General features: G+C 43.0%; 1 protein-coding gene across 1 annotated transcript; it reads left to right on the plus strand.

Moving 5' to 3' along the window:
- Positions 1-1,097: 1,097 nt before the first annotated feature.
- E2F6 (E2F transcription factor 6) lies at positions 1,098-22,910 on the plus strand. Its single transcript, NM_001242344.2, is given in 7 exon segments — positions 1,098-1,487; positions 10,050-10,104; positions 13,486-13,702; positions 15,480-15,635; positions 17,157-17,271; positions 19,511-19,658; positions 20,762-22,910. Coding segments are annotated over 7 exon segments (846 nt in total). The 5' UTR covers positions 1,098-1,379; the 3' UTR covers positions 20,809-22,910.
- The last annotated feature ends 3,556 nt before the right edge of the window (positions 22,911-26,466 follow it).

Genomic DNA, 26,466 nt, shown 5'->3' on the forward strand with positions numbered 1-26,466 from the left:
CTCTGTTCTAATCACAGCAACCTGTATCCATTAATCCATTTAATCCTCACAACAACCTTATCAGGTAAGTATTGTCATTATTTGCATTTTCCAAATAAGGAAACTGAGGCACAGACAGATTAAGTAACTGGCTTAATAAGGTCTTCTAGTTTATACGTAGAGGGAGCCAGGACTTGAAAACACACCTTCTGGCTCCAGCTTAATTAACATGCTCTGTTTACTTATCTGTCCCCACTGAAATTGGAGGTTGAACCCGTGGCATATTCAAATGAATAAGTATCGCCTGTGCCCACCCCAATATCTGACACTATAGGTCAACGATAACTCATTCGTCAAACAGGAAGGAGGAAGGAAGGAAGGAAGGAAGAAGGAAGGAAGGAAGGAAGGAAGGAAGAAAGGAAGGCGGGCGGGCGGGCAGGCGGGCAGGCAGAGGTAAAACGATTCCACAATGGTGTGGTTGCTCACATTTACTAAGCATCAACACTGACCTGCCTGTAAGATGCGCTAACAGAGCTCACGAATAAATGAAGGCTGGGTGTGGTAGCTCACGCCTATAATCCCAGCACTTGAGAGGCCAAGGTGGGAGGATGGCTTGAGCCCCAGAGTTCAAGACCAGCCGGGGCAATATACTGAGACCCTGTCTCTACTAAAATTAAAATTAAAAATTAGCCAGGCGCAGTGGCGCGCGCATGTAGTCCCAGCTACTTGGGAGGCTGAGGTGGAGGATCGCTTGAGCCTGGGAATTCAAGGCTGCAGTGAGCCCTGACCACGCCACTGCACTCCAGCCTGGGCGACCAAAAAAAAAATTAAAATTAAAAAAAGGAATAAATGAACATCTCTGCGGCTCAGAACTTTCAGTTATCACCTCAGAACTTTCAGTTATCACCGTCGAGAATTCCAGGCGAGCGCTGCGTTTTCCCGGTTGCCTCTTTTCTCTCACCCCTGTTCCCTTCCTCTGGAATTCGGCTCCACCTCTTCCTTTTCCTTTGCCAGCCTCTCCGTGGATTCCGCGGTCCGGGTTTCCCGGGCGGCAGCCGCCGGGAGAGGATCGGTGCGTGGGAGCGCTCCGGCAGCGGCGGGCATGCGCAGAGGGGGGCGGCGCACTGCGCATGCGGGAAGATGGCGGGCCGGGCGACTTGAGATCCGCGGGTCTCCCTCCTCCTTTTCCGTCTGCGTCGGGAGCTCCCGGGCACGTGAGGCCGTGCCGCGTTTACTGGCGGGCGGGACGGCCTAGCCGGGCGGCGCCTCGGAGGAAGCCGCGGACCCCTTAGGTGCTGGGCCCTTGGAAATCGGCGCGTGGGGGGCGGTGCTCGAGCTGAGCGCGAGAGGGCGGGAGAGCTCGTGGGGTGCGAGGGGAGCAGGACGCCCGGCCGGGCAGCATGAGTCAGCAGCGGCCGGCGAGGAAGTTACCCAGTCTCCTCCTGGACCCGACGGAGGAGACGGTTCGCCGTCGGTGCCGAGACCCCATCAACGTGGAGGGCCTGCTGGTAAGCTCCGGGACGGGACGGGGACGGGCGGTGGTCTCCCAAATCCGGCCCCCTCCTCCCCGCGCCGCCGCCAACCCCGCTGGCCGTCGTCTGGGTCGTCTGCTCCCCCTGGGCCAGGCGCTGCCCATCACGTGCTGCGAACTGCGCTCTCCCGCCTTCTGCTTTCAGCATCTGCTCACAGACGTGGTATCAGTCTTCTGGGCTTTTACATCGGAACTTCAGAGCACTGTTGGAGAAAATTGCTCAACTTTGCATTAGAGAGTCCATGTTTATCTCCTTCTATGGACTCTAGCTGTATCTCTGCAACCTATCATTTGTTCTTCTGCCTCCTCTCCCAACCTTCTGCTCTACTGCAGCCGTTTAAAACCTTGTCCACGCTTTATATTTCCCACGCCACAGCTCCCATTCATCAAATTATCTCCCCACCTGTTTGACAGAGAAAATGGTTAGGAAATTTGGCTGCCTTTCCTGCAAAGGCTGATTTCTTCTCTTGTTCAGGACCAGATGCTGTATTCCCCGCGGTTATCAGGGCCTTCAACAAATGCATTTTCTTTTTCTTTTCTTTCTTTTTTTTTTCTTTTCTTTTTCTTTTTCTTTTCTTTTTTTTTTTTTTGAGATTGAGTTTTACTTTTGTTCCCCAGGCTGGAGTGCAGTGGCGCAATCTCAGCTCACTGCAACCCCCACCTCCCAGGTTCAAGAGATTCTCCTGCTTCAGCCTCCCATGTAGCTGGGATCACAGGCATGCGCCACCACACCCAGCTAATTTTGTATTTTTAGTAGAGACGGGATTTCGCCGTGTTGGCCAGGCTGGTCTCGAACTCCTGACGACCTCAGGTGATCCACCGAGCCCGACCTCTCCCCATATTTTCAGTTTCTCTGCTGCTTTCTTTCTATAACTAGTAGTAATTAAACATTTTCCCAAGTCATTATGCCTGGTCCCCCTACCAAATAGTTTGTGATTATTGCCTCATTTAATTTCTCATTTCTCACAGCAGTGTTTTATAATACTAAAAGATTAATATTCTTGTTTCACGGTTGCCAAAACAGACTTGGAGATGCATGTAACGCCGGCTTGCCTGTGGCTGGATAATAAGTGTAGAAACTTGGGTTGAAGCTCCAAATGTCTAACTCCAGATGATAAATTCTTGACTACTAAAACCGCATTCTAAATCCATCCCCATCTTAAAAGATCTCTCCCTTGATTCCATATCCCCTCCCATCTACTGTCTCTCTTCCTCTTCACAGCTAAACTTTTTTTTTTTTTTTTTTTTTTTTTGGTGACGGAGTCTTGCTCTGTCACCCAGGCTGGAGTGCAGTGGCCTGATCTCGGTTCACTGCAAGCTCCGCCTCCCGAGTTCACGCCATTCTCCTGCCTCAGCCTCCTGAGTGGCTGGGACTACAGGCACCCGCCACCACGCACGGCTAATTTTTTTTTGTATTTTTAGTAGAGATGGGGTTTCACCGTGTAAGCCAGGATGGTCTCAATCTCCTGACCTCATGATCCACCCGCCTCAGCCTCCCAAAGTGCTTTCACAGCTAAACTTCTTGAAAAAGTTATTTACACTCACTGTTTCCACTTGATGGCCTCTTATTACCAGCCAACCCACTGCTGGGGACCCCTATCCTAAGCACACTTGTAAGACCGTTCTAACCAAGGTCACCGACAAGCTCGTCAATTCCAGCAGCTGTTGTAGTTTTGACTACAACACTCGTGTTAGAAACCCTCCCTTGAGCTTCCTTGACGTTTGATGCTCCATCTGCTTCTCTGGCTTCTCCTTGTCCTCATCCTCTTCCCATTCCTTCATGTTGATTTGTTTTTTTGTTTTTGTTTTTGTTCCCCCCCCCACCCGCCCCCGTACAGGATCTCTCTCTGTCACCCTGGCTGGAGTGCAGTGGCACATCATGGCTCACTGCAGCCTTACCTCCCAGGCTCAAGTGATCCTTCTGCCTCCAACTCCCAAGTAGCTGAGACCACAGGCACATGCCACCACACCTGGCTAATTATTTTTATTTTTAGAGATGGGAGTCTTCCTATGGGGCCCAGGCTGGTCTTGAACTCCTGGGCTCAAGCAGTCCTCTCACCTCAGCTCCCCAAAGTGCTGGGATTACAGGCGTGAGCCTCTGCAGCTGGCCACATGTTGGTATTATTCAGGGTTCTCTTCTACCGTCTCTACACATTCTTCTTAGGGGAGTTGATTCACTCCTCCCATGACTTCTGTTACCATCTACATTTGATTGTTGAACGACTCAGGGATTGGGGCACCAAATCCCATGAAATTCAAAATCTGAATATAACTTTGATTCCCCCAAAACTTTACTGTTTGCTGGAAGCCTTACTGATACCGTAAACAGTTGATGGACACATATTTTGTATTTACATGTATTAGTTACTGTTTTCTTATAGTAAAGTAGCTAAAGAGAAAAATGTTATTAAGAAAATCATAAATAAGAGAAAATCCTACTCATTCAGGGGAATTAGGTCATCGTAAAGGTCTTCATCCTTGTCTTCACACTAAGTGGGCTGATGAACAAGAGTAAGAGGAGGAGCTGGTTTTGCTCTCTAAGGGGTGGCAGGGGGTAAAGAAAATTGGCCTCTAAGTGGACCCACACAATTCAAACCTGTATTGTTTGAGGGTCAGCTGTATATTGGTACCATCTGTATTGGTGGTCTTAATATTTGAGAATGTGATAAAAACTCTAAGCTCACTGTGGAAAAACCACTTAGTTTGCATGTAGTATCAGCAGATACATCCCTTGAAATCTTAGACATACACTTCTGGTATTTTCAGTTACCATGTCGTAATTCCCAAATCTATAAATCTCCTTCCGGGTTTTCCAGCTGTCTACTAGACCTTCCCACTTAGGTTTCAAACTCCTATTAGTCCCCTCTCATCTGAGGTTTCACTTTTCTTTATTTCAGTTAACCTGTGGTCCCCTAAACTATTAAAATGAAAATTCCAGAAATAGTTCGTTAGTTTTAAACTGCTTGCCATTCTCAGTAGTGTCATGAAATCTCGAGCTGTCCAGTACCACCCAGCACCTGAATCTTCCTTTGTCCAGAGTTCCCATGCTGTCACTGCGCCCTGCCCTTAGTCACTTAGTAGCTGTTTCTTGATTCTCAGACCAACTGTCACGGTGCTTGTGTTGAGTAGCCCTTATTTTCTCAGTAATGGCCCCAAAGCACAAGAGTAGTGCTTCCAGTATGCTTCCAGTATGCTGAAGAGAATTGATGAAGTGCTTCCTTTAAGTGAAAAGATCTAAGTTCTTGACTTAGTAAGGAAAGAAAAAAAATCTTATTCTGAGGTCGCTAAGATCTACAGTATAAGATATTTTGAGAGAGAGACCACATTCACATAACTTTCATTGTAGTTTATTGCTATAATTGTTGTATTTTATTATTAGCTGTTAATCTCTTACTATGCCCGATCTATAAATTAAATGTTATCACAAGTATGTATGTATACGAAAAAATAGTATATATAGAGATTGGTACTGTTTGCAGTTTTAGGCATCCACTGGGGGTCTTGGAATGTAGCCCCCAGGGATAAGGGTGGACTACTCTATATCCAGAATTGAATTTATTACTGTATTGGTCAGGGCTCTCCAGAGAGACAGACCAATACTAATACAGATTTTGGTACCAGGAATGGTTCTGGGAAACAGAATATTAAAGATGAGTTTCCTTAATTGGGGTTTTTGGAATTGGTTCTTTAATCTGATTAGAATCTAAAAATGCCAAGAGCTCTACTTCTAATAGTAGAGAGAGCACTGGAAGTCCATGACACAAACTGTTTATAGATATGCAAAATAAATGCCTTTTTATTCTAATTCACTGCTTATAAGAGGCAAAGAATTTAGTGACACTATACGTGTATTTTCAAATATTTTTGGGAAAACAAGGATTATAATGACATTGGTTGGTTGCTCCTGTTGTCTTTGGACAAAGTGATGAAAGAAAAGGATGAGCTCAGGGATTCAGTTTCATGGCTGGAGTTCCACATAAATGACCTAAAAGTTTCTAAGTGTGCCCTGGGTTAGAATCTTCTATCCTGTAGCCATGGGGCTGAAATTGCTGAAAATCAAACACAAGCCTTCATCATGCAACTGGCCAAATTACAATGGAAGTTGAACTCTTGGCCAGTCATGGTGACTCATGCCTGTAATCCCAGCACTTCGGGAGGCTGAGGCGGGTGGATCACCTGAGGTCCGGATTTCGAGACCAGCCTGGCTAATGTGGTGAAACCCCGTTTCTACTAAAAATACAAGAAATTAGCCAGGCTTGGTGACGTGCGCCTGTAATCCCAGCTACTTGGGAGGCTGAGGCAGAAGAATCACTTGAACCCAGGAGGTGGAGGTTGCAGTGAGCCGAGATCGCGCCACTGCACTCCAGCTTGGGCAACAAGAGCGAAACTCCATCACAAAAATAAATAAATAAATAAATAAAATAGAAAGTTGAACTCTCTTAGCCTCACAGAGCATCTACTGTTAAAGTGAGGGTATTGGTTGGGAAAGAGTGGGGTCCTGCAAGTTTGGATGGGATCATGTGGGAAGATGAGGCTGGACACATTGAGCCCCTAAATTCTGATGAGTCTTGTTTGCCAGAGGGGCAGTAGCATTTCCACCTACAGTGGTATCATCCTTTCCACCCCTGTCTAAGGGGATTAATTCTGCATTGCCTGTGGAGATAGTAATGGCCTCCTCTGAAACAGTTCCTGGGCAAGACAATGCTGATTCTCATCAGGACCCACCCCGCCACCCCTCTTTGCTTCTAGACCTATTACTAGACCCAAGTCCCAGCAGACCCCTAAAGGTGAGGTGCAAAGTATGACTCACTCCACTTCTGGTACCAAATCTGTATTAGGTTTCTGGTCCTGTAAGATTATAATGGAGCTGAAAAATTTCTATCACCTGGTGACATTGTAGCCATCATAATGGTCATAGCACCAAACATTACCTTTTCTATGTTTAGATGCACAAATACCATTGTGTTAGTTACCGTTATCTACAGTATTCAGTCAGTCACATGCTCTACAGGTTTGTGGCCTAGCAGCAATAGGCTATACCGTGTAGCCTAGGTGTGTAGTGGGCTGTACCATCTAGGTTTGTTTAAGCACTGTATGATGTTCACGCAACAAAATCGCCTAATGACAATTCTGAGAAGATGCATGATTGCATGTAGGTATATGAGAGGGAATTTATTACGGAAATTGGCTCATGATTTTGGAGGCTGAGAAGCCCCACAATAGGCTGGCTGCAAGCTGGAGATCTTGGGATGCTGGTAGCATGGCTCAGTCCAAGTCCATAGCATGAGAACCTGGGAGGCTGCTAGTGTAACTCCTAGAGTCCAAAGGCCAGAGAATCTGAAGTTGTTGTCCATGGACAAACGGGAAAGAGGGTCCCAGAGGATCTGGACTTCTGAGAAGGGAGAAAATAGCATTGATTGGAGGTAGAACTTGGTCTGCATATTGAAAAATAAGGAAAATTTGAATGGGTGAGAATGCAATAACCTTTCCAAAGACCTCTTGAAGGAATATTGCTCCCCAAAACAGAATTGGTATAGAGAAACATCTGTATAGAGAAAGGTTTAACCAGCTTGGAGGCAATGCTTAGCATTTTAGTCCCTAAACTTCATCTTTTATTTTTTTTTCCACCTTTGAAGCAGCTCTTCAAAGCTACACAATAAAGTATAGGTCTTTAAATAGGGGACTTGGAGCAGTGGTGAAATAGCTTGGAATTTGAAAAAATGTGCTGACTTGCCCCAGAAGATGCTGGTTCCTAGAGAGCTGTATACTCTGTCAGGGCACAAGATCAGCCTGAGTGATTTTCATTTTGTAAGCCTCTGACTTCTCCATTCATTTTGCAGCTAGCATGCAAACAATCTGCCTATTTATCATCTTTTTTTTTTTGAGACGGAGTCTCGCACCGTCATCTGGGCTGGAGTGCAATGGCACGATCTCAGCTCACTGCAACCCCTGCCTCCCGGGTTCAAGTGATTCTCCTGCCTCAGCCTCTCAAGTAGCTTGTGTTACAGGTGCCCACGACCACTCCCAGCTAATTTTTTGTATTTTTAGTAGAGACGGGGATTTCACTATGTTGGCCAGGCTGGTCTCGAACTCCTGACCTTGTGATCTCCTCCCCCCACCCCACCTCCCAAAGTCCTGGGATTACAGGCATGAGCCACCACGCCTGGACTTATGTTTCTATCTATATGTCTGTATATGATGTCTGCCCCTGAGGGGCAATGGTACTGTTGTGATTCCTCCAAGATAAAGAGAGTGTTTTTGTATTTGAAGAGGAAAAAAAAACAAATGAATGCTCTTGGAGACTGTTTTCCCACATACATCGGTATAGCCAATATGTAATGGAACTGCATTAATAGCAAAGAATAGGGAAAACAAAGCCATCTTTTTTCATATTATGCCTAATTGAAGTGTTATTTCTGTATCAACCTGTGATCCACTGTCTAGATGAGATGGGTAGGGAGGTGTGTAGCAGAGAAGACGCCCTAGAATGCATAGCTAGGGAGGCAGCCTCTTTGGGAGCCAGTAAGTAGAGTGTGTAAGTCCTGGGCCTGCTACTCTGAATTAAGAACGGGAACCTCTGCAGCAAGGCCCCTCTGAGCTTATATATAAGAATTTAGGATATTTGTTTATGTGTGTTTCAAATCAATGTGATAAGGATGGATTTTTTTTTTTCCATTCAAGAATCTTGCTACGGTAGCTGGCCCGTCTCATACTATTAGCAGAGGGGTTAAATGTAAAAATAGCAATGGCAGTTGGTCGCACTTGTCTAATGTCTGACTTTGATAGGACTGCTTCAGAGTTTCACTGTTGGATACCATGTTTACAAGTCACCATTGTCAGCACTGTTTGAGAGAGCTGGCCAGACCTAGTCCCTACCCCCAAGGCCAGCATTCCCAGCTCCAGTGGTGCATGCCCTAGCAGGTCTACGTGTTCAATTCTAACAACTAAGTTAATTTTACAGTGGGATTCTGTCTCGATGGGAGTATTCCATATTGGGGTGATTTGTTAATAGATCCTATCATCTTGTCATAGATGATAAGGAAATCATTGTGCCAAGGATATTGTTAACACCAGTATAAACAAAGAGCTTCTTAACTGCTCACCTTGCCTTCAGGCTTCCTCATTTCCCAGTCCTTTTGCCATATTGCTGCCATACTTATATTTCTAAACCATTTACTTAATTATGTCCTAGTCTGGTTCAGAAACCTTTGGTGATTCTCTACTGGTTATGACATAAAGTCCAAACTCTTTAGCATTAGTTTTATGTGGTGCCAGCATGTCCTCCATGCTTCAAAGTCAAGTCACTTACGCACTGACCACTTCAGTGGGTTCCCAGAAACATGCCGTGCCATATACATCTTCACACCTTTGTTCATTTCCGGTACCACAATCCTGTCTTTTTCCTTCTCTCCCCACAGTTGTTTATTCAGGCAAATCTGGCTTGCTGGGCTAGGCTCAACTGAGGGCTGCCTTCACCATGAATCCTTCTGTGATTTTCCTGTCTGGGTGCATCCCTAGTACTACTGTTGATTCTCTTCTTAGAGTACCTATGAATTCACTTGCCCCAGTTTTGCTTTATGGCCAGTTTTTTCTTAGATAAGAGCTAAACCTGATGACAGCCCGTCTGGAGGCACATTAACATTGATGTTACTAGGAGTTTCTGTTCATAGGCTTTCATTTTAAGGTTTGGTTTCATTTTATTTATTTTTTACAGAAAAACAGTTTCTAAATGTTACTACCAGTTTTATGCAAACTTTCAGAGCCTCTAAATAGCTGGTAAAATGGTGAGCATTGATAATGGAGCTTCTACTGATTTCCTGGTTGTTTCAGGAATTTAAAAGAAACTTTTTATCTAATGCAAAAGTTTCTAGTTATCCACAGCATGCATTGTTTTCCATTGTTAGAAATGCTGCTGTTTTTACATTAATTATAATGGGAATGCATAGCTGCCTATGAAAGCTTGTGAGCAAATTTTGGGGAACCGCGTATACTTAATAATAGCAAGGAGTGAGCATGTGTTGGTTGAGATAGATCTTCTATCTCTACTAAGTTTTCCCAAGTCAGGGACAGTGTTGTAATGATCGTACCTGATGTATTCAGTATATTTTTTGTGTGTGTGCATGTTTTTTTGTTTTGTTCTGTTTTTTGAGACGGAGTCTTGCTGTGTTGCCCAGGCTGGAGTGCAGTGGCGTGATCTTGGCTCACTGCAACCTCCACCTCCTAGATTCAAGCGATTCTCTTGCCACAGCCTCCCAAGTAGCTGGAACTACAGGTGCCTGCCACCACGCCGAGCTAATTTTTGTATTTTTAGTGGAGGTGGGGTTTCACCATGTTGGCCAGGCTGGTCTCGAACTCCTCACCTCAGGTGATGCACCTGCCTCGGCCTCCCAAAGTGCTGGGATTACAGGCGTGAGCCTCTGTGCCCAGCCAGTAATTATCATATTCATATTCCCAGACCTTTATACTATTGAGTAAAATGCTATTTGTTTGCATTGTTGTTTTAAAATCACTAAGTTAAATTTTTTATCTTTTTTTTCAGCCATCAAAAATAAGGATTAATTTAGAAGATAATGTACAATATGTGTCCATGAGAAGTAAGTTGATTCCTGAATAGGTTTTAGGTTTTGTTAGTTTGAACTTCTTATGATTAAAATGATTTGTTTAAGTGTATGAGTTGATGAGAAACTGAAATACAATTTGTTATGTGTACACTGAAATGTAAAGTTGCAAGTTTTAGTAACAACTTCTGAGGTTATGGGTTGAATCATGTGCACAAATGCCAGTTTATTCTCCATAGAACAGTCTGTATTTAAGGCTATTTTCTCAGAATTCCTCCTGGGAGAGAAATGTACTCTTTCCTTCTTGTCCCTTATCTTAGGTTAATGTTTAGGGTATCTGTTAGAGGAGATAGGATGTAAATGGCTCTAGTTCCCTCTTCTGGAAGTTTCCATGATAGACCGCCCCACCTCAGCTTCCTAATCTCAGTGGATACATAGTGCATCGATAAGTCAGTGTGAATCTTAGAAATACTCACCCTTAGTTTTGCCTCAGTGCCTGCCCCAGTCTCACCCATAGTTGGTCACTGAGTTTGGTCAGCTTCACCTTTGATGTGTTTCTTGCATCTGTCCCATACCACCAATTTATAATAATATCTAACATTTATTGAGCTCATACAGTGCCTGGCACTGTATTAAGCTCTCTGCATGGATTGTCACAATGACCTTTCAAAATATAGGTATGGATTAGAATTCTTACTTTATAAAGGCCCAGAGAGGCTGAGGTGAGTTGCTCAGAGTCAGGGTTGAATCTCTTACCTCTCTGACGCAAGAGCCCGGAGTCTCTACCACAACGTTGAATTGCTTCTTCTCGTTCAGGGTCTAACTTCCTCTGTAGCTGAAGTTGCTGTGTCTCCTTCTTAGAAGGCAGTCAGCTTCCAGGCTTTCCAACCTGGATGCTGGAAAAATCCAGGGGGATTTGTCTAATACAGAAATTGGATTATGATATCATTCAACCTAAGTTCTTCAGTGACGCTCTTTTACATGTAGAGAAAACCCTGATTCCTTGTATATTTGATTTTAAGTGTTTGCATTAAATTCATAAGCCACTTCATATTAAAAGAAACAAGGCAGTAGAGAATGGGTAGACAGAGCAGACCAGGCCCTTGTAGGCTGTTTCTTGCTTAATGCCGCAGCCTCTTCTTCCAGCATGCTGCCGCCCTCCTCCACAGCACAAGCTACACCACCTGTGATCCCCAAAGCACCCCAGGTTCTCTAAGGCTGCTTTGTCTTCTGAGGTGTGGTTTCCTCTCCCTCACTTCAGCCCCTCACCCTCTGTCAGAGTGGGCAAACACCGCCCATTCGCCTTCCTGTTCCCTATGCCCAGTGTAGTCCCATCAAGAGGCCTTCCCAGTTTCCCCCTCCAGTGAAGGTTTGATTTCTTGCCATCGGGTGACTTTGAATACCTCTCTTAGCACTTACCTCAGGACATATAATAGAGTTCCTTATTAGACTACGGAATTGCTTTGGTGTGAAGACCTCTGTAATCCTATTCATATCCCCTCAGCAACTGTCACGTTTTTGGTGTTCCGTTGTACATGTTCTTTATAAAATAACATAGAAATATGCTTATCCTGAGCATATAAGACCATGCCTTGTTAATAATTAGTATAATTAAATATATGCTTTTTAAAGTTAGAATTTCTCATTTGTAATCTTCCTGAGTTTGTTGTAGAATTGTGACCCTCTACTTCCAATTAAAAATCCTTTTAAATTCCTAATTTACGCCTATTTAATCTTAAGTGTAGGAATGGGCTCCAGAGAGAAGACATTTATATTATGAAATATGTACCTTTGTTCCTGAAGTAACCGCCAGTGGTCTTTAAACTAAATGTGACATTGTGGAGGTTCTGAGTAAGGACATTTCTGACTGAAGGTAGGATGGACATTTCTTTGAGGCATACTGACTGTGGTGTGCTGTGGAAGTAGAGAAAAAGAAAGTCATATATTCCACACCAGAGTGACAAAGTTATTTTAGAAATTATTTTTTCTGCAAACCAAGCCATAAGAACTTTTTCTTAGTATCAAATTGGAAAAGATGACAAGATACTTAGTTCTGGCGAGCGTGCGAGATGAGGCCCGTGTATACTGCATAGAATGGATAGAACCCACAACCTGCAGAGCAGTTTAGCGGCACATATCAAAATTCCTTAAAAATGTCCAGTTAAGGGGACATACAATAGTTTCGCAACAAAAAGGTTCATTGAAATATGAAGCAAAATCATAAAGTTGGAGATGGTCTGAATTTCTAATATTGGGATAAATAGCAAATACTGCATACAGTTAAGCATGCAGCCATTAAGAATAATGTCGAAATACATTTGTTGACATGTCAGGATGTTCACAATATGGAGTTAAAAGAACGTGTTGCAAAATTGCATGGTCCTATTTTTGTTTTTAAAAACTATATATATGATTGGCACACAAGTGTGAATGTGTTAGAGGTGTGTGTGTGTATGAAAACCCCAGTCATTATAGTAGGTGAGTGAGGGAATTAAGGGATTTTTTTTCTGTCTATCTGTTAAATTAATATAGGGTAGTGAATATTTTTAAAAATAGAGATACTGGGCCAGCCGCGGTGGCTCTAACGCCTGTAATCCCAGTACTTCGGGAGGCTGAGGCAGGTGGATCACAGGGTCAGGAAGGAATTCAAGACCAGCCTGGCCAATATGGTGAAACCCCGTCTCTACTAAAAATGCAAAACAATTAGCCCGGCGTGCTGGTGCATGCCTGTAATCCCAGCTACTCCGGAGGAGAATTACTTGAACCCTGGAGGCGGAGGTTGCAGTGAGCCAGGATCGCGCCACTGCACTCCAGCTCCAGCCTGGGCAACAGAGCGAGACTCTCTCAAAAAAAAAAAAAAAAAGAGAGAGATACCACTGTTGCTCGAGGTATGTCATAATTGTCTTAATAGAAGACTAGTTTGGGCTCTTTCAAAAAAATTCATCAGACAACTTACACTATGACATGGAGAGAGTCATTAAAAGGGGAAAAAAAGCCGCCAATTCTCTGCCTTTGCTTTGTAAAGAATTCCTTAACTTGAAGACCAAATGAGAAATTTAATTTTAAAAATCATGTGTAATTCTATTCCTGAGAGTGGTATGGATGCAAATTAATCTCACTGCTTTGTCCGAGAAGATACAGTAGACTTGTAAAAGTCCACATGTTCGGTGGACACTGGTTGCATATTTCAAATCCTCCTTTGTTTAAATCTAAAGCCTTTGTTTAGAGCCAGGATAGGCCAGTGAATTTTTTCTCCAATTTAAGAGATTTATTTCATAGAAACCAGCTTTGATTTGGTCAATGTGTAGGCATTTCTGTAGATGTCTGCTATCTGATCAAGAGGAAACAGATGATTTTTAAAAATGAGTTGAGAAATGTTATTTAAAATTTTACAAATATGTTTATTTTGTTTCCCAGAAGCTCTAAAAGTGAAGAGACCTCGTTTTGATGTATCACTGGTTTATTTAACTCGAAAATTTATGGATCTTGTCAGATCTGCTCCCGGGGGTATTCTTGACTTAAACAAGGTTGCAACGAAACTGGGAGTCCGAAAGCGGAGAGTGTATGACATCACCAATGTCTTAGATGGAATCGACCTCGTTGAAAAGAAATCCAAGAACCATATTAGATGGATGTGAGTTGCTTTCAAACTTTTTCGTGGCTTTTGTTCCTTCTCATCAAGTGACAATTCCATGCTTAAACTAGATAGTGGCAGTGTTTTGACAATATAATACAAAGGTACGACTTCTTGTTAGAAGAGAATTCTATAAAATTTTCTTGCATCATCCTAGAGAGTACATAAATTTTTTAAAAAGTATTTCCTCAGTTCCAATTGATTATTGATATTGGGAAAATTTGTTAAGGTTGTAAAACAGTGGTTTTCACACAGAAGTGTAGTAAACACCTAGAGGCTTACTGCCTCTGGAGTTGTAATTCGGTAGGTCTGAGGGAAAGCAGGAAAGTACATTCTCAACAGGTAGCCCAGGAGATTATGACGTAGCGAGGTGTTTAAAATACTGCCTTGAATATTAAAAAAAAAAAAAATCAGACAGTGTCTAAAAGACAGTTGCTAAAGACTTGACATGATGAGGAGAAATCCAATGGAAAGGGAAGCTTAAGACATTGACATAGATAAAGGTATCTGTATGTGCACACATAAGAATGCTGTTGGACCTAGAATAGGCAAGTATTTGGGGACAGGGAGAAATAGTTACAGCAAATAAGTACATAGTGACCTCTCAGGCAAATGAAAACCTACCAGCAAAGACCATAAAATGACGCTAAATAATTAACTTAGTTATTAGAGGAAAGGGATTCATAAAGGAGGTAATTTTTTCAATAGTACAGAAGTACAGGTTGAATTCTAATTTGAGCATGTTTACTAAATAACACTAAAAAACACTTTAGGAGTTTATATCGGCATGCATTGTGAATCACTAATTAGAATCAGATTTGAAAACTACCAAGTAAAAGATAAAGGCAAGGACCTTTCCCTATTTATTTTCCATTAAGATTGAAAGAAAAAAATGAAAATCAGTTGTTGCCTGGTCATATCATATTGGAGTAGGCACTAATAACTAAAGAAAATATGTCTTTTTTTTTTTTTTTTCTTTTGAGACGGGGTCTTGCTCTGTCACCCAGGCTGGAGTATAGTGGCACAATCTCGGCTCACTGCAACCTCCACCTCCTGGGTTCAAGTGATTCTCCTGCCTCAGCCTCCCCAGTAGCTGGGATTACAGGCATACACCACCACGCCCGGCTAATTTTTGTATTTTTAGTAGAGACGGGGTTTCACCATGTTGGCCAGGCTGGTCTATAACTCCTGACCTCAGTTGATTCACCTGCCTCAGCCTCCCAAAGTGCTGGGATTACAGGCGTGACCCACCATGCCTGGCCTGAAAATAATGTCTTTTTTTAAATGATGAGTATAATCATTATATTCAGACAGAATGTGTACACTAGGGAAAAATACAGACTCCTCACATGTTAGCAGAGGCACTGTCATTTAGCCCACCCTTTGTTTTCATGTGTAGGAACTCAAGTACTGTACGATTATAACTTATCAGAAGCTGCGTTGTAAGTACTAGGACTGAGGCTGAAGCTGGGTGTTATTGACTCTTAGTTCAGTGCCCTTTTTATTTCCTTAGGCTGCCTCTGCTGTTATTGATTTCTGTTAGGTTGTAATGTATTTTTTTGAAAAAGACTGTATAAGATGAAGAACTATAAATAATTTATGTACAGAAGGAATAATTGCTGTCTAGAACGAAGACGGCGGAAGTTAAAAGTCCCTAGTTTCTATTGTTGTGGAAAACACTTATGGCAAACATTTGGAGAAGTTCCAATAACCTAACTTGAAATTACTTTGTTATCTCCTAGTTGGTATTGATGCTGACATTTTTTTTCTTCTAAAGAGGATCTGATCTTAGCAATTTTGGAGCAGTTCCCCAACAAAAGAAGCTACAGGAGGAACTTTCTGACTTATCAGCAATGGAAGATGCTTTGGATGAGTTAATTAAGGATTGTGCTCAGCAGCTGTTTGAGTTAACAGATGACAAAGAAAATGAAAGATATCCTTTAAGTCTATACCTTTTTAAAATTTCTGCTTCCAAAACAGATTACTTAAGTAGTAGAGTCAGCTTGGGGACTTAATTTATATATTTAAGATATAAAATTAGACCATTGAAAGTTAAATACAAAATTAGCCAGGCGTGGTGGCACACATGGCTGTAATCCCAGCTCCTTGGGAGGCTGAGGCAGGAGAATCGCTTGAACCTGGGAGGCCGAGGTTGCTGTGAGCGGAGATGGCGCCATTGCACTCCAGTCTGGGCAACAGGAGCGAAACTCCGTCTCAAAAAAAAAAAAAAAAAAAAGTTAGGTAAAAGTTGGTAGTAGTATAACCTCAAACATACACAAACAGTAGGTTTTTTAACTTCTGTGTGGCATTTCTTAGATTAAATTCTGGATGATGACCTCAGGGGTACAGTATCAAACCAAGGTTGATGGTACCACTTAAAATGGTGAGTATTCATTTTTATAGTCTGAATACTATAAGGATAATAAAATATTTGTTGGCTTTTGTGAAGTTCATGTTTTTCCTAGAAATTTGTGAATGGAAGTTGATTTCTGAAACAGTGAATTGCCATTGAAGTGGTGCTTAAACTGCCATTTGTGTCCACAGAAGCGCGTTGTTGCTTAGTAGCAGTTTTGCTTTGAAACTCAGTGTCTCAGGGAGCTGGGGGGTGGGGCTGGGGGAGCCTTGTCTTTGGTACTGACCTCCTGGGTGTCTTAAACCTATATGCTGTGCTGTTCCCTGTGGCACCCTTTGAGGGGCTCACTGATTCTGAGCTATCCCATATCTCATATTTACTTAAAACTCTCTCCAGCAGTCAAAAACCTCTATTCCCACAGTACAGGTACTGGAAGGAAAAGAAAAAATAAGCACCAACATTACTGCAGCCAATCAGAAAAAAAAATGCTAGAGAAATCCAGTAAATCACTTAATTGGTAAAATTTGAGGCAACACAGTGAAACAAGACGAAAAAGACTCAGGTAGTGAGATGGAAAATAATTTTGGATGAAGTAACATCATACATGATAGACTTGAGAAACTTAATCTCTAAGTCGTTTATGCCTTTTTATAGATTTTTTTCCATCTTTCATTTTAGGGGATTCTTGTCAAAGCCCTGAGTGTTTTTTCTCAAAGTTATAGTAAGATCTAGCTTACTATACCTGAAAAGGGAATAGGGTGAAAATTTGAATTTCTTCATGTGGTGTATTTGTGTTAGGGACTCAGACTTTATTAATATTTTTCTCCAGAAATTGCCATCATAATCATAATAGTAGAGCTTAAAGAAACTCTTTAGGTTGAGTTGTAAATATTGTAAAACCCTTCATAAAAATCTTAATTTTATGTGAATAATAAAGATTATCAATGAATTTTTTTTTTTACTGCTTTCCTTAATGGTGAACTTGTATCTCATAAAAACTAAAAACATTCTAACATTACCCTTGCGTTAGCTGAATTACTAGAGATAAATTACCTCCCCAGTAAACAGCATTCTGTGTAGAGATCCTTGACTGAGTTTTACACTAGCATATGTGACCTATCAAGACATTCATAGCATTCAGGCCTTCCATGAACAGATCGTCATTGCAGTTAAAGCTCCAGCAGAAACCAGATTGGATGTTCCAGCTCCCAGAGAAGTAGGTAACCCTGCATTTTTAAAAAGATTTAAAGAGGGATGAGGGCCGACTGCTTAGGCTGTGATTTATTGCAGTCATACTTAAGAGCCGTTGTGTGCACGTGCACTGTACATCCGATACTGCTCAAGGCACTTCACACATTTTAACTTGCTTCAACTAACACAAGTCAAGTAGTCATTATTATCTTAAAGATGAGGAGCCAAAAGCTCACAAAGATGAGTTAATTTTTCAGGATCACCAGAATTCAAACCCAGTTAGTGTGGCTTCATAGTTTGCTTTTCACTGTTGTACTGCAGTGCTTCTTAGAAGAATCACCAAGAATTGGCCCATCTTAAAGTTCCAAAAGTAAGGTCTGGTCTCAGCCAAGGCACTGGGGAATTAACAAACTCTTGAAAGACTGATGAATAAACCAGGACGCTAGGTTCTGAATTTAAAATGGAAAAGTAGGATTTCTGTGTAAATGAACATTATTTTTGTCAGCCGCCAGCTGCTCAGTGCGTTCTTTCCCTTGCAGAAAAATTTGCATTGAAAGATAATTGCATCAGAAGGCTGCTTGATGAGGACAGAATCAGAACCAAGGAATGTGGCCATTCTTGGGACACATCCTCAAGACTGACAGCCTTGATAGACCCATCGGTGCTCATAGTGCAGCCCTCTGCATTGCCCTGGGGGTTTGCCTCCTGCCTAGCGAAGAATATTTTCTTGACCCGTTTTTCCTTTTGTCCCCAGCAGACCACTGTTCAAGTGAGCCCTGTATTACTCCACAGTGTATGGGTTAAGGGCTGGCTTTCATTTACCTCAGTCACACTCAAGTTATGATTTCTTGGTGATGTTTCCTAGTTGTTTTATTTTTAAGAAACTGCTAATCAACACATCTTTACTTTGGGGCATAATAATTCATTCTGCAGAGACTAATGGATTTTTGGCTTTTCCCTATGCTGTGAGCTGCTTCCGACTGTAATTGCTAAATCTGGCTGAGCCTTTGATCATACCTGAGGCTTCTCTTAGAGTCCTATTTAAAGTCTCTGCACATGGGCCCTCTTGGCCAGAGCCTGACCGTGAAGATCTGGGGACCTAATGTGATGGGTGGCAAACTGGCCCTCAGGTCAGATCCGGCCTGCTCCTTTTTCTTAGAAATAATTTGATTAGGACACAGCCACATGCACATTTGTTTACATATTGTTTCTGACTGCTTTCATACTATAGTGGCAGAGTTAAAAGGTTGTGACAGGGATAGTGTGACTTGCAAAGCCAAAAATATTTACCATCTCAGCCTTTATGGAAGTTTGACAGCACTTAATTTAGTGGAATGTTATTGTTTAGAAATATCTATTAAATTGTACAGGATTTATCATTCAAACCAGTTGTGACCTGGCACTCTAGAAGCTGAGCACAGATGTTCTCTAGCCCACTTGTAGTACCAGGAAGTCATAGCAAGGACAGGTGAGGCTCTGAGACCGTCTGAGAGGCTGCATCTCCACAGACTCACCCTGGTATAAGATCACAGTGAGGTGTGGAGTGGGAGGGAGCAGTGGTGTATGTGTGTCTAGCCCAGGCCTAACTGCATTAAAGGGGAGAAAACAGACTTTGTTATAGTTGAAGCAGCTCCCAATTAAAGCAATCATTTATAACTGGGGCTGTTCCTTAAGAATTTAGCATAATTCCCAGTAGAAGCACTCAAGTTGCCTGATATCTTACGGAAAAAAAGTATTTTGATTAATCCTGAGGAAATCTGAAATCAAAGGATGTGAATATCATAATGAGTTAATTACAGTCCTTTATAAATAATCTAAACGATTTTTTTGACGTTTTACTTGAGATATATTTTGATCTTTTCCTGTTCTTTCAACTGGACAAAAGAATGGCCCTTCCATTATCTCAAGACCTGTTCATTGGTCTGGAAATCCAAGCACATATTTATCCTGTGAGACTCTAGGGTATTCTAGAGTTCTGTGTCATCAAAACACTGAGTTTTGACTGAAATACGGCCTCCTCGAAGGGTCAGCTCCTGAGTAGAAAAAGACAGGCTCTTGAGTACTGAGGTTTTCACATGATAGCTCTGAAGCCATTACTGCAGGATCACATGTAGCTGTCTTCAGCATGGGAATTGGCCAGTGCTGTAATGTGACTACAGCTAAGGTGATTTTCTCAAATGTCTCGAAATTTTTGCAGTTCTAGTGAGTGAAAAAATATGATTTATTATTTCATTCATCTTGACGATTCCTGTGTCTTTTGCTAGGACTCTATCACAGTGCACATAAGGAGCACCAACGGACCTATCGATGTCTATTTGTGTGAAGTGGAGCAGGGTCAGACCAGTAACAAAAGGTCTGAAGGTGTCGGGACCTCTTCATCTGAGAGCACTCATCCAGAAGGCCCTGAGGAAGGTAAATATACCAGTGATTCTGACAGTATTTTAATTAAGCATGCATAATTTTATTAATGTGTATTATGGCCTTAAGATATTTTTACTCTTCCTAGCCACAAAAACATGAGTAAAAAATTACTACATAACTCTTACTGTAGTTTAGAATATTTCTGTGAACACTATAGTTAAATTTCTGTAGTTTTGGTAGCAGTGAAAACTTAGAATTCTGTTTGGTCCCATGGTGATACCAACTTGCGATGGTCTCTGAATAGGGCAGGCTTTCAGTCAAACAGCAGCTCCACTCGGCCAAAGAGCCTGCCCATGACCCGGCCGGGAGACTTCCCCTTCTGCACATCTTGGAGAAGGGAAGGGGCTAGACCTGCTTGACCCAGGCAGTCAAATACCCACTCAACTCAGCCAACAGCCCACTCCACAAGAGTCAGTCCTCAGTTGCACATTTCTAAGGACATCGCCTCTGGACCCATCTGGCCAGAGCAGTGACTCCATCTAACCTCGGAACCCAGCTTGCAGTGCTGTCCAACAGCAGATCCCAAATAGTGGAATTGCCTGAGCAGGGGGCCAGCATCCTGTGACCGGCCTGGGCAGAAGCCATCACAGTACCCAGCCAACAGCTCCACCGACATCCGAACGAAGACCCAGCCAACTGGAGAACTTGACAAGCACTGCGGGCCAGGGTGGTCTTCAGCTGGCCCTTGCAGAGCCACAGGCTGGACCGACAGGAAGCTTTCACTGACGAAGAATACCTGTAATGACCAGAAGAGGGGGCTGTTGCACACATGCAGACAACAGCACAAAGACACAAGGATTACGAAGACTGGGGGAGTCGTGACGGCTCCAAAAGAAACTAATAAAGCCCTAATAAGGGAAGGCTTCCTCCATTCTCGGACGGGTGCTTTCAGGTACAAGTTAGAGTTCCAGTTTATTCTTGAGAGGCTGAAAAAATTAGCCTTATGCCATTAACCTGAGAATACGTGTTCTTGACCAGGCATCTTCAGGGTTTTCTGAAGTAGTCAGATTGTGTATTCTTTTACGTATTTGCCTATCAGACCTTCACTTAGGTGTATTCACTTAGGTGTATTTCTCTCTCGTGTTCTTTTCCAGAAGAAAATCCTCAGCAAAGTGAAGAATTGCTTGAAGTAAGCAACTGAGAATTTGAGAATTTATGTATCACTGAGTTTTTTGGGAATATCTTCGTGGAGAATTACGCATCAAATTTGATTCTCAGAGCAATAAATTATCCATGAAGTGCTCTCGTTCTCAGTAGCGGCATCATGGCCAGTAGTGTCTTTGAGGAGTTCACCACTTAGATTACTGAGTAATTGTGGTTTCCACATTTGAAAACAACTCCTTTTATAATTATTCACTGCTTTTTGTCAGTGAAATAGACATCTTGCCTCCTGAAGTAGCTTCATCACAGAGTGTCATGAAGACAGACAGTCAGGCTGAAATGGACAGTTCTTTGTGGACTCTACCCTTCCCTTCAAGGAGTATGTCATATATCACAAAAGAAATTGCCTTACACTGGTTCATGTTTGCAGTTACGGTTGTACATTGCATAGATGTACACACGAATTTAAATGTGATGTCTTTGTATATATCTGTATAATGTTGAGATTACTTACGAAATATGTCTGAGTGACACTTTTCACCCTTGTACAGCCAAAATAATGTATATATGGAAAGTGACAGACAAATTCTCTAATCTCTTTGGTATCTATAACTTATTAGAATCCTCTGGATGAGGGTTAGAAGAGACTTTTTCCAAACTTCTACATGTAGAAGTATCATAGATGTGCTACACATTTATGTTTGTGGATTTAATTAAAGTATTTTAATATGGTTTTCAGTGCTAAAATTGGAGTCAGATACTTCTTGGTTTTAAGCTGTCTACCTAATTGCTGTCTCCCAGCAGACTGGTGGCATGCCCAGTGGCTTTGGGGGCAAGGATAGAAATGCCATCAGGAAATAGCTGAATTCATTGTGAAACATGAATTCAGTCATGGTGATAATTCGAAACTCCTTTCAGGTTTTTGCAAGTAGATTTTGTAATGTTTGTGTATGCAGCCTTGCTGTTGAGTCAGTCCAAGGGGTTTTACTTAGGACAAGCTGTACCTTGCCCTCTCTCCAGCTCTGCTCCCACATTTTCACATACCTAGCTATTTCTACCTCATTGGGTAAGTCATTTACCACTCTGTGCCTCAGTTTACTCTGTAGTTTACCATTAGACTGTGAGCTCCTTGAGGGACTTTGTCATAATCACTGTTACATCCCAGTGCCTCACACCATGCCTGGCCCTTAAGAAGTGCTCAATAAATGTCTGAACAAATAAGTGAGTGGAGTGAGTGAATTGTAAGATCAGAATAATAATATTTGGTTTGTCTATCGTACAAGATTCCTGTATCGTTTGAATATTGCTTTTAAAGAAATATTTGAAGTGACTTCAAATTCAGACTGTGTTTAAAAAGATTTAAAATCGGAATCCAAAATCAAAGTATTAAAAAATAATGCTGAGTGTTTAGGATTCACATACCTCTGAGCTCTGGTGGCTTTTGCCAGTCCTGTCCCTCTGCTGAGCACCAGCCCCTTCCTGCAGCAGTCCTGCCGGTGTGTTTCTGTGCACCTGGGGATGAAGTGTGCTCCTCCCCCAGTGGTTAGCCTCAATGCTTTTCCTCCCTCTGTTTTATTATTTGAAGTTAGCCAAAGAAAAGCTGCAGGGGGCACTGCTGATCATCACTGGACCGGTGGGTCGTACTGTTTGACAGAATAGGGAATACAGGAGGAAGAGCAAGCCTAGGGTAAAACTTAGGTTTGGGACATGCTTGATGAAAGCAAGAGTTGAGCAGGTTGTTGTATGTATGTAGGTCAGGTGCTCAGCGGAAAAGTCTGAGCTGTATAGTACGTCAGGCAGATGTCAGTTTAGATGCGATAGTTTAAGCCACAAGAGTAGGAGAGGTCATCTAAAGAGTACAGCAGGCCTAAGGGCATCTATATTTAAGGAGAAATACAGAAGAAGTCTCCTGAGAAGGAATAATGGGGCGGGTGGGGAGGGAGAAGGCAGTGTCCCAAAAACCAACAAAGGTTTTACCAAAGGTAAATACCATCATTTCTGAGCAGCAGTTCCTTAACTTGTGAATGTGGCAAATGTTCTCCTTTACAAATTGTTCTGAAGGTAAAATGAGATCATGTAAACGAAAATCCTTTGTAAATTACAGATGTGTGTTATAAATGAAGTATCTCTCGAGTCACTCCATCTTCTGGCGTTGGGTCTCTGATTCTTAAAACGGATAAAATAAGCATGAACTCGTTTCTGGGCCCTTCCTCCTCACTAACCCTAACCTTTCCAACCTCACTGTCCCATCTCTGTGTGCACCGCTTCTTCCTTCAGAAACCTTGAGCGATCCGTGTTTCCTTCAGGCCGAAGTGCAGACTCTGGATATAGAAGGGCCCAAGGCTTGCTTACCAATCCTGCCTTGGTACCTGCCTTGCAGACTTTCACCCCAGTAAATTGGTCCCATCGCTACCTGAAGCACACAGTGAACTTTCCCATCTCCCTGCCTTTGCTCTTATCCTATCCTCTTCCTGTTCTCTGTGTTTCAAAATCGCATCCCTATTCTCGACCTGGCTTCACCCATGCCTCCCCTTTACTCCTACCCTGCATGCAGTTTATACACAGCACGCAGGTGGCCATCTTCCTTCCTCATAAGTTGCTACGGCTACGTTCCCAGCTGCCATTCCATGTTGTCAGAGTGTAAGGTCATGTATTAATATGTATTTCTCATATTAATGTAGTGTATGATAGGGTTTGGCTGTGTCCCCACCCAAATCTCATTTTGAATTGCAGTTCCCATAATCCCCATGTGTCGTGGGAGGGACCAGGTGGAGATAACTGAATCATGGGAGCTGTTTCCCTACATCCTGTTCTCGTGATAGTAAGTTCTCACGAGATCTAATGGTTTAATAGAGGGCTTTTCCCTTCGCTTGGCTCTCATTCTCCCTCCTGCCACCATATGAAGAAAGACGTATTTGCTTCCTCTTCCACCATGATTGTAAGTTTCCTGAGCCAGCCATGCTGAACTATGAGTCAATTAAATCTGTTTCCATTATAAATTACCCAGTCTTGGGTATGTCTTTGTTAGCAGTTTGAGAATGGACTAATACAGTAAATTGGTACCACAGAGAGTGGGGTGCTGCTGTAAAGATACCCAAAAATGTGGAAGCAACTTTGGAACTGAGTAACAGGCAGAGGTTGGAACAGTTTGGAGGGTTCAGAAGAAGACAGGAAAATGTGGGAAACATTTAGAACTTTCTAGAGACTTGTTGAATAGCTTTGACAAATTGCTGATAGTGATATGGACAGTGAAGTCCAGGCTGAAGTGGTCAAGATGGAGATGAAGAACCTATCGGAAGCGGGAGTAAAGGTCACTCTTGCTATGCAAAGAGACTGGTAGCATTTTGCCCCTGCCGTAGAGATGCATGGAACTTTGAGAGAGATGAGTTAGGGTATCTGGCAGAAGAAATTAAGCAGCAAAGTGTTCGAGAGGAAGCAGAGCATAAAAGTTTGGAAAATTTTGCAGCCTGATGATGGGATAGAAAAGAAAACTCCATTTTCTGGGGAGAAATTTAAGCTGGCTGCAGAAATTTGCATAAGTAACGTCAAATGTTAATCACCAAGAGAATGGGGAAGATGTCTCCAGGGCATGTCAGAGACCTTCCAGCAGCCCCTCCTATCACAAGCCTGGGGGCCTATGAGGGCCCCCCCCCCCCCGGCTCTATGCTGCATTGGGACATGGTGCCCTGCATCCTAGCTTCTTCAGCTCCAGCCTTGGCTAAAAGGGACCAACATAAAGCTCAGGCTGTTGCTTCAGAGGGTGCAAGCCCCAAGCCTTGGCTTACACATGGTGTTGGGCCTATGGGTGCACAGAAGTCAAGAATTAAGGTCTGGGAACCTCTGCCTAGATTTCAGAGGATGTATGGAAACACCTGGATGTCCAGGCAGAAGTTCGCTCTCTGGAGAACCTCTGCTAGGGCAGCGTGGAAGGGAAATACAGGGTTGGATCCCCCACACAGAGTCCCGACTGGTGCACTGCCTGGTGGAGCTGTGAGAACAGGGCCACCGTCCTCCAGACCCCAGAATGGTAGCTTGCACTGTGCACCCGGAAGAGTCCCAGACACTCAACACCAGCCTGTGAAAGTAACCAAGATGGGGGTGGGGGTGTACCCTGCAAAGCCACAGGAGTGGGGCTGCCCAAGGCCGTGGGAGCCCACCTCTTGCATCAACATCACCTGGATGGGAGACACGGAGTCAAAGGAGATCATTTTGGAACTTTAAGGTTTAATGACTGCTGTATTGGATTTCGGACTTGCATGGCACCCGTAGCCTCTTTGTTTTGGCCAATTTCTCCCATTTGGAACAGGTGTATTTACCCAATCCCTGTACCCCCATTGTATCTAGGAAGTAACTAACTTGCTTTTGGTTTTACAGGCCCATAGGTGGAAGGGACTTGCCTTGTCTGAGATGAGACTTTGGACTTGGAGTTTTGAGTTAATGCTGGAATGAGCTAAGACTTTGGGTGACTGTTGGAAGGGCAGGGTTATGTTTGGAATTATGAGGACATGAGATTTGGGAGGGGCCAGGGACAGAATGATATGGTTTGGCTGTGTTCTCACCCCAATCTCATCTTGAATTATAGTTCCCATAATCCCCACATGTTGTGGGAGGGACCAGATGGAGAAAATTGAATCATGGGGGCTGTTTCCTCCATCCTGTTCTCGTGATAGTAAGTTCTCACAAGATCCGATGCTTTTATAAGGGGCTTCCCCCTTGGATCGGCTCTCATTCTTCTCTCTCCTGCCACTATGTGAAGAAGGACGTGTTTGCTTCCCCTTCCACCATGATTGTAAGTTTCCTGAGGCCTCAGCCATGCTGAACTGTGAGTCAATTAAACCTCTTTCCTTTATAAATTACCCGGTCTTGGGTATGTCTTTATTAGCAGCATGAGAATGGACTAATACAACGTTCAGTAAGTTGTTGCTGGTTGGTAAGTGACCTGACCTGACTACATCATTCGACCCAACTCCCAAGAAATTTTTTTTTTTTTTTTGTAACGGAGTCTCGCTCTCTCACACAGGCTGGAGTGCAGTGGTATGATCTCAGCTCACTGCAACCTCTACCTCCCAGGTTCAAGTGATTCTCGTGCCTCAGCCTCCAGAGTAGCTGGGATTTCAGGCATGGGCCACCACAGCTGGCTAATTTTTGTGTTTTTTTAGTAGAGGTGGGATTTCACCACGTTGGCCAGGCTGGTCTCGAACTCCTGACCTCAAGTGATCTGCCCGCCTCGGCCTCCCAAAGTGCTGGGATTACAGACATGAGCCACCACACCTGGCCCTGAGAATTTTTTTTAAAAGATGACTTCAGGCTGAGCGTGGTGGCTTACGCCTGTAATCCCAGCACTTTGGGAGGCCGAGGCAGGCAGGTCACAAGGTCAAGAGATCAAGACCATCCTAGCCAACATGGTGAAACCCATCTGTACTAAAAATACAAAAATTAGCTGGACCTGGTGGCACGCACCAGTCGTCCCAGCTACTCGGGAGGCTGAGGCAGAAGAATCACTTGAACCCGGGAGGTAGAGGTTGCAGTGAGCCGAGATTGCACCACTGCGTTCCAGCCTGGCAACAGAGCGAGACTCCATCTAAAGTTAAAAAAATAAATAAATAAATAAAAAATAAAAAAAAAACGATGACTTCAGTAACTAACAAACGGAATTTGTAATGAAAAAAAAATGATTGCCAAATTTGCATTTTGCTAA

This window comes from Pan troglodytes, chromosome 12 (genome assembly GCF_028858775.2).
Source record: "Pan troglodytes isolate AG18354 chromosome 12, NHGRI_mPanTro3-v2.0_pri, whole genome shotgun sequence".
In the NCBI taxonomy this organism is placed as follows: Eukaryota; Metazoa; Chordata; class Mammalia; order Primates; family Hominidae; genus Pan; species Pan troglodytes.